Source organism: Cynara cardunculus (assembly GCF_001531365.2).
Source record: "Cynara cardunculus var. scolymus isolate 2C chromosome LG 3, CcrdV1, whole genome shotgun sequence".
Lineage (NCBI taxonomy): Eukaryota > Viridiplantae > Streptophyta > Magnoliopsida > Asterales > Asteraceae > Cynara > Cynara cardunculus.
In genome coordinates, this window is record NC_037530.1 from 24,953,340 (window position 1) to 24,965,202 (window position 11,863).

General features: G+C 34.4%; 1 protein-coding gene across 1 annotated transcript; it reads right to left on the reverse strand.

Moving 5' to 3' along the window:
- Positions 1 to 623: 623 nt before the first annotated feature.
- On the reverse strand, positions 624 to 1,091 carry LOC112509060. The gene has a single exon (XM_025113935.1). It carries the CDS (start codon positions 1,089 to 1,091, stop codon positions 624 to 626), a length of 468 nt encoding a protein of 155 aa, XP_024969703.1.
- Between the last annotated feature and the right edge of the window lie 10,772 nt (positions 1,092 to 11,863).

The following is an 11,863-nucleotide window of genomic DNA, read 5'->3' on the forward strand; positions in this document are numbered from 1 at the left end:
TGGGTCGCAAGATGGCCGGCCGTTTCACTCGGGCCATGGTCTTGACAATCGAACAGTGGTGAGAGTTGAGAGGTAGGTTTGAAAAATTGTTAGAGAGGGTGTGAATGAGGGTTTTGGATTTTTGCGATAATGGGGTTGTCTTGGGAAAAGCCGACGACGGTGATGATGGGTGGTTATTGAGAAGATGAAAGGTCCCTTCTCAATTAAGTCTTCTTCCTGATTTCTTTTCTTAAAAATTGGCGGTTAAGGGTAAAACCACTAGACAAGGAAGTTATCTAGTGGTTACAAAGAATTATCATTATGGAGGGAGTGGGGTATTTTTGTATGGGGAACAATATCTGAGAAAATGCTGAGAAATTCTATTGTGATTCTACCTGGGCGGCATCTGATGTAATATGTACCTTCCTTGACTTTATAAAAATTGCCACCCAACTTGACATGTGAATTTTCAATAGGAATGTTACTGCATCAGCAGAGCATCGACTTTTTTCAACAATCTTTTTGAAATGAACCTGCGCATTACCAAACTTGTAAAACATAAGTGCCCTAATATATAGATATAAAAAGGAAATATCTTTACAAACATCACTGGACTTTGAAAAGTCCAAATACACCTTCATTTTCTAAGGTGTGGCCAAATTCTCAGAGTAATGCTCTGGGAATGCTACAGGATCATGAAATACCTTAACTCGTTGCCCATTCACTTTAAACACCATGTTGTTCTTCGGGTTGATCAGGTCAACTGCTCCATAAGAGTACAACTTATGGATGAAAAAAGGTCCAGACCACCTAGACTTGAGCTTTCCTGGGAATAATTTCAACCTAGAGTTGAATAAGAGGACTTTCTGTCCTTCTTTCAACTCTCTGTCTTGGATTCTGTTGTCATGCCACTTCTTTATCTTTTCTTTATAGATCTTGGCATTCTCATAAGACATTCGTCTATGTTCCTCCATTTCACTCAGTTGTAACTTTCTTTTCTTTCCAGCATCATCCAAAGACATATTTAGCTCTTTGATTGCCCAATATGCTTTGTGCTCAAGTTCTAAAGGTAGATGGTAGGCTTTTCCATAGACTAGCTTATATGGAGACATACCAATTGGTGTTTTGAAAGCGATTTTGTATGCCCATAAAGCATCGTCTAACTTGAATGACCAGTCCTTTCTATTGGGTTTGACAACTTTTCCAAAATGCTTTTAATTTCTCTATTGGAGAGCTCTGCCAAACCATTTGTTTGTGGGTGGTAAGCCGTGGCAACTCTATGGTTAATATTGTATTTTTCAAGAAATCCTTTTAACAAATTATTCACAAAGTGGGTACCCTTATCACTAATTAGTGCTCTGGGGGTACCAAACCATGTGAAAAATTGTTTTTGGAGGAACTTAACCACACTTTTGGCGTCATTTGACACACATACCATAGCTTTCATCCATTTGAATACGTAGTCAACAGCCACTAGTATGTATTGGCAATTATTTTATGAAGGGAAAGGACCCATAAAGTCTATTCCCCATACATCAAATAATTCAACTTCAAGTATCCCATTTAGTCGCATTTCATTTCTTTTAGAAATGGAGCTACTCCTTTGACATTCGTTGCACCTCTGTGCAAAATTGTGAGAGTCTTTAAAAATGGTTGGCGAATAAAAATCAGACTGTAGGACCTTGGTTGCAGTTCTTTGGCCCCCAAAATATCCTCCGTATGGTGCATGATGGCAATGCTGCAGGATTACTCCTACTTCAGATTCAGGCACACATCTTCTTAAAATCTGATCTGCACCAAGCTTAAACGAAAACGGGTCATCCCACAGATAGGATTTAGCATCATGGAAGAATTTTTTTAACATGTGGCCTATGTAATCAGAAGGTTTTATTCCACAAGCCAAGAAATTTGCTAAATCCGCAAACCATGGTGTTTTTGGTTGTTCTATCACGAGGATTCTTTCATCCAGAAAAGTCTCACTAATGTCTTCTCCTCCTATCTCAGGTTTTTCTAACCTAGATAAATGGTCCGCCACTTGATTATCTACTCCCTTTCTATCAAGTATCTCCAAGTCAAATTCCTGCAATAATAACACCCATCTTATTAACCTAGGTTTTACATCCTTCTTTGAGATCAAATACTTGATGGTCGTGTGATCGGTATGTACAACTAACTTTGTTCCCATCAAGTAAGATCTAAATCTCTCAAAAGCAAAAACTACGACCAATAATTCCTTCTCTGTTGTGGTATAATTAATTTGTGCCTCATTCAAAATTTTACTTCCCTAATAAATTTAATGAAACACCTTGTCTTTTCTTTGTCTTAACACAACACCCACCTCCCAATCACTCGCGTCACACATAATCTCGAAAGGTTTGTTCCAATCAGAGACAACTACCACTAATGCAGTGACTAAAGCTTTCTTCAAATATTTGAACGTATTTCTACACTCATCATTAAAATCAAAATTTTTGTCATGCTGTAGGAGTAGACAGAGAGGTCTTGAAATTTTTGAAAAATCTTTGATGAACCTTCTGTAAAATCTGGCATGACCCAGAAAGCTTCTAATTCCCTTAACAGTGGTAGGTTCGAGTAGTTTTTCAATAACTTCGAGTTTTGCTTTATCCACCTCAACCCCTCTTTTAGAAATTAAGTGCCCACGAACAATTCCTTCCTTGACCATGAAGTGACATTTCTCTCAGTTGAGGACCAAATCTGTTTCCTCACACCTTTCCAAGATCTTTTTCAAATTATCTAAGCAGTTGTCAAACGATGAACCATATACAGAAAAATCATCCATAAATATTTCAATGAATTTTTCWAGCATATCTAAAAATATGGACATCATACACCTCTGAAAGGTGGCAGGAGCATTACATAGTCCAAATGGCATTTTTCTGAAAGCAAAAGTGCCATAAGGACAAGTAAAGGTGGTTATTTCTTGGTCTTCGGGAGAAATGGCTATTTGATTGTACCCTGAATACCATCCAAGAAGCAGTAGTACTCTTTGCCGGCTAATCTGTCCAACATTTGGTCAATGAAAGGTAGTGGAAAATGGTCTTTTTGAGTAGCCTTGTTTAGCCTCCTATAGTCCATGCATATTCTCCAACCGGATACAACTCTAGTGGGGATAAGTTCATTTTTATCATTTGTGATGACTGTGAACCCTCCCTTTTTTGGAACACACTGGACGGGCTAACCCAAGATGTCATGCCCCGATTTTTTTTCTTTCGTTCGAGTGCCGTGAAGTCATTCTTAATAATTTATGTCATAAACAAAAATACGAACTTAAATTTTCAAACACACATAATGTGTTTCACATGATTCATTACGTAATTACGGAAGCGTAAAATACTTTACTGTAATCAATGCTAATGAAAATATCTAATCAAGCATGATTTAAAACATAGTCCCGCCTTTCTTCATTCAACTTGTCTACTGACAAATGACACCTGAGATATATACATGTATAGTATAAGCAAAAAGCTTAGTGAATACAATATGGTTTCATGATCACATGCACATATAAACAATGTTTTAGTGTATTTTAGTTATTATCTTGCAAGTGAGGCCTTGGCTCGTCACTTTTCTTTGTGTATGTGCGTATTCTATGAACGAGGACTCCAAGACCTCGAAATTGCAAGCCCTCCTTTCATGTCCAACCCACCCCGTACGGTGGACAAATCTTGCCGAATCATACTAGTTGCATATCATTTATTTGTAATACTCACTCATTAATGCAAATCTCATCGTGACATGCAACATACATCTCATGCAAGTGACAACATAAATCACATATACATCATCGTTATTTTCCACATTATACACATACTTGAATATCATATTGATGATATCAAGTCATCATAATCTTTCTCATCAACATCACCTTTCATGTCATGCATATACTTAAATATCATGCACATCAATATAACCAAGTTATCATCATATGCTTATAAACACATCATGCAAATATCATGGATAAAATACTTTGTAATAATCATGTATATATCCCATAAAAATCGCATACTGTACTCACCTTAAATCGTTAACATTTGATAGGGTCGTTCTCTAAAAAACACAACCTACATGATAATTCATACTATTCCTAAGCATCTTAAATAATCGAAACTAAATTGATCGTTAATTTCCAACAATCTTAGCACAACTAAACTTAACAATTTTTATTGATCAACCCCCGATACCATCATATCTCAAGTTCGCTCAAATATTATCTTGAAATATTATAAATAATGTGACGTCGTCATAATATTAATTGTTTCTCGTACATTTTATAAAAATGTGCAATACACTTCACATTTTCTTGAACAATAAGTATTTTAACAAAATAACTAAACTAAATAGTTTGCAACGTAAATAATGTTTTGTGGTCAAAACGTCTCTTTTAAAATTCGTAAGTGAATAACGGTGACAACATGTCACACCCATATAAATGATGGTCATCTCATAACTTTAAAGTTCAACATAACTCATACTCGAAATAATGTTTAGAATACCAATTTTCCAATTCTAGGGGTATTTTGGTAAATCTCAAGAAACCAAATACCAAAGGTATATCTTTAACCAATTCCCTAATTTAGAACATTTTTGTTATATTGCATAAGTTGAATATTAAAACTATGCTTAAAAGTCCAATCTCAAAGCATAGGACATTTTGGTAATTTTATTAAGCAATACTCAAAGTATTGTTAAAATACCGCTTCCCTTATTCTGAGGTCATTTTGGTAATTTCATAAGGATAATAATCAAAATAAAGCATAGATACCAATTCCCAAGATATAGGGTCCTCTCGATAATTTATAGCGCGAATACGTAAAGTATCGCTAAAATACCGAGTTTCAAATTGTAGGGTCATTTTGGTAATTTCATAGGGATTAGATTTAAAACAACACTCAATTCCCAAGGCATTGGGTCATTTCAGTAATTTTATAAAGCAAATACGTAAAGTATCGCTAAAATACCGATTTCCAAATTGTAGGGTCATTTTAGTAATTTAATAGGGATTAGATTTAAAATAACACTTAGGTACCAATTCCCAAGACATTGAGTCATTTCCGTAATTTTATAAAGCAAATACATAAGTATCGCTAAAATATCGATTTCCAAATTGTTGGATCATTTTGGTAATTTCATAGGGATTAGATTTAAAATAACACTTAGGTACCAATTCCCAAGACATTGGGTCATTTAGGTAATTTTATAAAGCAAATACGTAAAGTATCGCTAAAATACTGATTTCCAAATTGTAGGGTCATTTTGGTAATTTCATAAGGATTATATTTAAAATAACACTTACGTACCAATTCCCAAGACATTGAGTCATTTCGGTAATTTTATAAAGCAAATACGTAATGTATCGCTAAAATACCGATTTCCAAATATATGGTCGTTTTGGTAATTTTATAAAAATAATAATATAAAAATGAAGCTCATAGACCAATCCCCAAGATATATGGTTATTTTGGTAAATTTTGGAAGCAAATACACAAAGTATTGCTAAAATACTGATTTTCCATTTATAGGGTCATTTTGGTAACTAAACGACATAAATAATCGAAATTGGGTTAAAGTTTGCATTTTACAAAATACAAATAAACTTATTAAAAGTTTCATAAATTGTTGTCCCTGTTATGATCAATCTTCAATAATCTTGTACGAATCCATGGCAATCTATGTTTTTCATATAAGAACACTTGGAAGAAGATTGAGAGAATATGTTAAAGTGGTCTACTTTACTCTACGTATCTAAATTTACAAATGAAAGAATCCTTCTCAAATTACAAAGGAATTACCCTTTATATAGGGTCAAACATGTAGACAAAGTCAAAGTCAAACTATATATGAAAAGTCAAACACGGTGATTTTAATACCATTATAGACAAAATTAACTTTCAAGACTTCAAAGAATTTGCATGTTTTGAGTCTCGTTTGAACTTTGTTGCTTTAAGCATTCTATGTCTTCTTCAAAAACAATCTCCAACTTGAAACTTCAAATGATCATTATTTGAGAAAGATCTTCTAACATTCTCCCTCTTGAATGTAGAACCATGATGATCTTCTCTTTTGGCAATGTAGAACAAAAACAATAAAAATCTTCAGAATTGATCTTTAACACACTTTCTCTTCAAAGGTAGTCTTCATCAGCAAACTATTGTAAAATTGATCTTCACATTCAACAACTCTCAGACATTGTAGCACAGAATAATCTTTTGTAATAATCTCCAGTCGCACTTCTTTTGAGTCTTTTGCCAATTTTGATGTTACTCCCCCTTGATCTTTACAACAAATTCCCCTTATAATGTTCGGAATTGGACATTTCATTCATTATTACATACTCCCCCTTATGATGAAATGAGAATCATTACATCATACACAAGCATGAATGAAATTTTCTCGAAAGTCGTCAATTCATGAAATTGTAAGTAGATCTTTTCAAATCCACTTGTTTAATCTTTTCAGATTAAGGGAATGGGAAGATAACAACCAATTTCAATATATAAAAAATCTTGTAAAAAGATTGGCCTGTGAGTATAACAGATATACTCAGTACAACGGATGTATTGTATATATGAGACTTTATGAGGCTCATCTCACCAGGTCTTCCATTCAATCATCGATAGCTTAATAATAGCATATCTATGAATGTTTTGGCAAAATAACATATAAAATGCAAAATATGTGTAGTGTAGAAAGATAAAGCAACGTATGCTTCTGTTTAGGCTCAAAAAAATAAACCGTGTGGAACACAAATTTATCAGACTCAATTAGTGATCAAAAAGACTTGAAGGGGGGGACATATATCCTTCTGATTCAATATCAACTTTCTCCGAATGACAAATTGATAGATGATGAGCTGCATGCCCCAAGTGTTATTGAAACACTTATTTGCTGAGAGATAAATGAGTAGCTAGTGGGATTGTGACAAGAATTGGCCTAGGCTTTGCCTTTTTCAATATTAGTCTCGAAAGAATTAAGAACTAATAGATTGTGTGGTATGCCCGGATTTTAGAAGTTTGGAACATAATTGTGTTGACCTACTTACCTATTGTTCAAAGAATCCAAAGATTGTATATGTCTCCAAGACTGCGAAAGACATGATTTGGCATTATGATCATCGGGCAAAACCGGGTGAGATGGTACATCCAAGTGATGGTGCGTCTTGGAAGCTTTTCGACATGAGGGATCCTGACTTTGCTTCTAAGATTTGGAATGTTCCTTTTAAGTTATGCACCGACGATTTCTGAGATATGTTGAACTTGTATTGCTCATCCCTGGTAGAAAGAGCCCCGGACAGAATTTGGGTGTGTTTCCCAGGCCACTAATAGATGATCTAAAAATGTTGTATACAGGGGGTGTTCTTACGTATGATGTGTATTGTAAGAATAATTTCGAGATGAGGGTTATAATTGTTAGGACTGAGAAATCAGTATTAATTGTATTCGTCTTGAAAGTTTATAAATAGTCTATAATTGTAAAAAGTCAGCGTGTTTGACTTTTCTTATAGGTTTGACTTTGACTTTGTCTTTGTATGTTTGACCATATAAATATGGTCTAATCTTTGTAATTAGAAAGAGGAGCTAATTGTAATATTCAGATTGATAATAAGAGGTTTGACTGAGCTTATATGAGTTGACTTTTTCTCTCAAGTGTTCTTGATGTCCTTGAATGTTTATCTTGAATCTGCCATGGATAGAGCTTAATATGAAGATTGATCAGTGTTATTGTGACCTTACAATTGGTATCAAAGCAGGATGCAAGAAGTCAGATGAAGAAATCGATCAGATAAGTTTTATTTTTTTTCTGAATTTTTTTGTGTTCTTCGTGTTCTTGAGTTTTTTCTTTGATTTTGATCCGATTTTGTATTAAAATCTTGTGTTTTTGCGTTAAAAACAGGATCAAAATGCTCAATATTGAATTGTGAATCTTTGTTATTCACAAATTTTTGAAATTTGATCAAAATAAATCAAGATTTAATCGGTTTTTTAGGTTTTTAAATTTTTTTTCGTGTTCTTGTTTTTTTTTAAAATGTCAGTGTTTTGATCCATTTTTCTCTTAAATTTTTTTGTTTTTGTGTTTTTGTTAGTTTTAATTTGTTTTTTTTTTTGTTTGAGTTCTTTTATTATTTGTTAAACCATCCAATAATTTGAGCTCATTTTCAAAACCCAACAAGCTAATCCAATCTTTCAAGTCTTGTTCTTCTCCAACAGACTAAACTGCAGGCTTCTCAATCGGTTTAGAGCTTAAAGGTTTGCTTCAAAGTTTCAATCAATTTATCGGCTAAGTTCAAACCGTACAAGACATCAACGGACTTCAATCGGTATTCATCCTATACCAGAGAAGACTTGACCGGTATTTCAAGCGGTATTCATCTATACCGGTCACCACTTGACCGGATTAGGGTTTTGATCCGTTCAGCAGGTAAGATTTCTTAAACGGTATTCATCTTCACCGCACACCATTTGAGCGGTGTTCATATACACAGCACGCTACTTAATCGGATTTGAAATTGCATCGAGCGGAGAGGTAAACCGCACATTGAGCGGTATTCATCTACACCGCAGACTACTTAAGCGGTGTTCATCTATACCGTAGAAGCTTTCACCGGATTTCTTGAACGGATTCCTAAACTGGACGTTTTTGCACAAATCAGAATCTTGAACAGATTCCTAAACCGGACGTTTTTGCACAAATCAGNGGACGTTTTTGCACAAATCAGAATCTTGAACAGATTCCTAAACCGGACGTTTTTGCACAAATCAGGAGGTGTTCTTCTAAACCGTGTGTAAGTTGACCGGATTTCTCAAGCGATATTCATCAATACCGCAGAACCCTAGGCCGGTATTCATCTACACCGGTCACCACTTGATCGGAGAAGGGTTTACACCGCTCACTTCTTGAACGGATTCCTTGAATAGAGTGATACACCGGTCAATTTCAGGTTTTGACTGCATTTTTGGATTTGAAGCATACCAGAACAAGTCACCGCAGCTCGTGTGAAGCAACTGATAAGCGGAGCATATTAGTGGATTTGTAGATACACTTTCGAGAGCAGATAGATCATTTTTTTAAAGTGTAGTATCTGTATTATAAAGCGTTGATATGGTGTGATTTGGACTTAGAGTCAGAATTTTGGACTTGGTTTATTGTTTTTGAACTGTTTTTTATAGTTTATTAGTTTGTCTGTGTTTAGATTTTGTTTTTGGATCATTGTAGATTTGTTTTTTTTTGCGTGAGTGTTTTCAGTGTTTGTGTTTTTCTATTTCTTTTGAGCTTCACTGTTCATATTTCTTTTATCTGATTTCACTGCATAGATCCTTATCTGATCAATCTAATTTTGAAATGGCAGTTGTATCTGAAAACTTCAGAGAGATAATTTTTGCTCTGGAAAAGGGAGTTGAAGGTTATAAGGAGGAAGTGTTTCTAAATGTTTTAAAGAAACATTTTGAAGGAGAGTGTAAAAGCATGGAGAAGGCATTTGAGTCTAGGTTTGAAGAACTCGCGAACACTATTCGTTATGTAGAAAAAGATTTCACTGATAACCTGATTTCTTGGAATAAAGTGAATAAAGATATTTTTAATAAACTCAAAGAGGTTAAAAATGCATATTTCATTAAGAAGAACTCTTCAAGGAGCAATTCAGATATCGGGAATTTATCTGAGAAGTTCCACAAGACTGAGAATGAACTGACTGAGTTTAAAAGATTATTTGAATTAGAGAAGGAAAAGGTTTTAAAGACTGAAAAGTTTTTAAAAGATGAAAGGAATGAGATGGAGATAGAAAAGAAGAGGATAATCGAAGTTGAAAGAAAGTTTGGAGCTGAAMGAGAATCTTAYGAGAAGAAGATTAACTCTCTCGAGCTGAACGCCAAGATGCTTCTAAAGAAAATCTCGGATTTTGAGCAGCTTATTGTTTTGGAAAGAGAGAAACATAATAAGGAAAAGACAGAYATCTCCGAAGACTGTCAGAGCTAGCTCCAGAAACTGTCTAAAAGCATTGATCTAAAGCAAAAGGCGTTAGACGAAGAGAAAAAACAATTTGCTACAGAGAAAAGAAATACTTCAAAGAAGTATACAACAATTGCAAAAGAGCTCACTGAGAAGCAAAAATGGCTTGACATCGCTTTGGAGAATGACAAAAGCAGCTCAGATGAAGGGAAGAGAGAGTTGCTAGATCAGAAGAAACAGTTTGAAATACTTCAGAAGGAGTTAGAAGGTAAACTTCTGGTTACTTCAAAGAAATTGTCTGATCTAAAGACAGACCTTGAAACTGAACTGAACATGAGAACTGAACTGAAAATTAAATATGATTTAGTTACTGTAGAACGAGACCAGCTTTTACAAAAAGTCAAAGACTTTTCTTGTGCTCAAAGCTCCACTGGTTCTCCTTCTCAGTGTAAAACTAGCTTTTATAATTGTTCATCTTCGAACAGTTATTCAAGTAGTCCTAAATCTAAGGTTTCTAAGAACTATTCTCGTTCTACTCAGTACTATCAAGGGTATGTCATTGGATCACCCAATTACTTTTCTAATATTAAGAGCATATGGGTTAATAAGTCTGATTCTGCTTTATCTCATACACCTGTTGGTACTACCAATCTTCCTTGCATTGTGAAGTCTACTAATGATTTGATTAATCTTAGCAAGAGAAGGATTTTGTGCTCAACATGCAGAACCAACAATTTTGTCAATAACAAACGGTTCAACAGGTGGCATGGAGATAACAGTTATCAGAATAACTGGAAAGGTAAGAACAGGTATGATCCCAATTACTTATATGATTCATATTCTAATCCTGGTCATCCTGTTTATAGTGCTGAAAATAATACATCCTATAGAAAGAAATGGTTTGGTAATTACAACATACCCCAACCAAATACTAACATATTAGGACCCAAGTTCGTTTGGGTACCAAAATCTACTTGATTTGGTTTTGCAGGTGTGTCAAGTTTATGCTGATCAGAATATCATTCCAAATGATACACCGATGCAGGGGGAGTTGTGAATTATTCCAACTAAGGCTTCTAAACATCCAGTTTAGGACCCGAGCTTAACAATTGTGGTTTCTAAACACCCAGTTTAGAACCCGTACTTAAAATGTTTTCTTTTTATTTTTTGAGCTTAAAAGTTTTATTACTTTAATCTACTTTCTAGGGGGAGTTTCTCTAGAAAGTTCAATAATTGGTTTTTAGAAAATAATTTTTTTTGGGGATAACGAGTACATTTTCTGAACAAGTATTTCCTGAGTTTTTACTTGCGTAAATTCTCATCGTACATAATTCCAATACCTGTTTCAGCTTTTCTTCAAACTGTTATTATCCCGTCTCTTATATGAAAATCATTTTCGGTGATAATACACTCGTTTGTATTCAACATTGTTTTCTGATATTATATTTTTCTTTGACTGATACATATTCATTCATTTCTTTTAATATCAGAATCTGTAAACTTGTTCTTACAGATCTTCATTCATTTCTCTCATACATATTGAATAATCGAATCGTTATCGCATTATTCTTTCATTGATCGTGCTTAAAGCCAAATTATTTGATCAAACTTTTATCTGATCATTGTGCTTTTATGACATAATAATTTTGATCATCCGTTGTGATCATATGTGCATAACTCTAACCTTTTAGGAGGGACTGAGTGCTTATCAGAAATACCTCTATGGAATGTCAAAACCGACAGACCTACCCAAGAGGACAACCATATCTGAGTGAGCTTAGATACAAAGGGTTTGTGTGCTGAGACTAAAATGAAAAAGAGAGGGGTAGTTGTTGTGAGCTAAAAGAATTGATGAGAGTTGTGTCAGGATTAAAAGAATACGAAATCCTGTTCCAAACTTACAACATCCGGGCATACCACA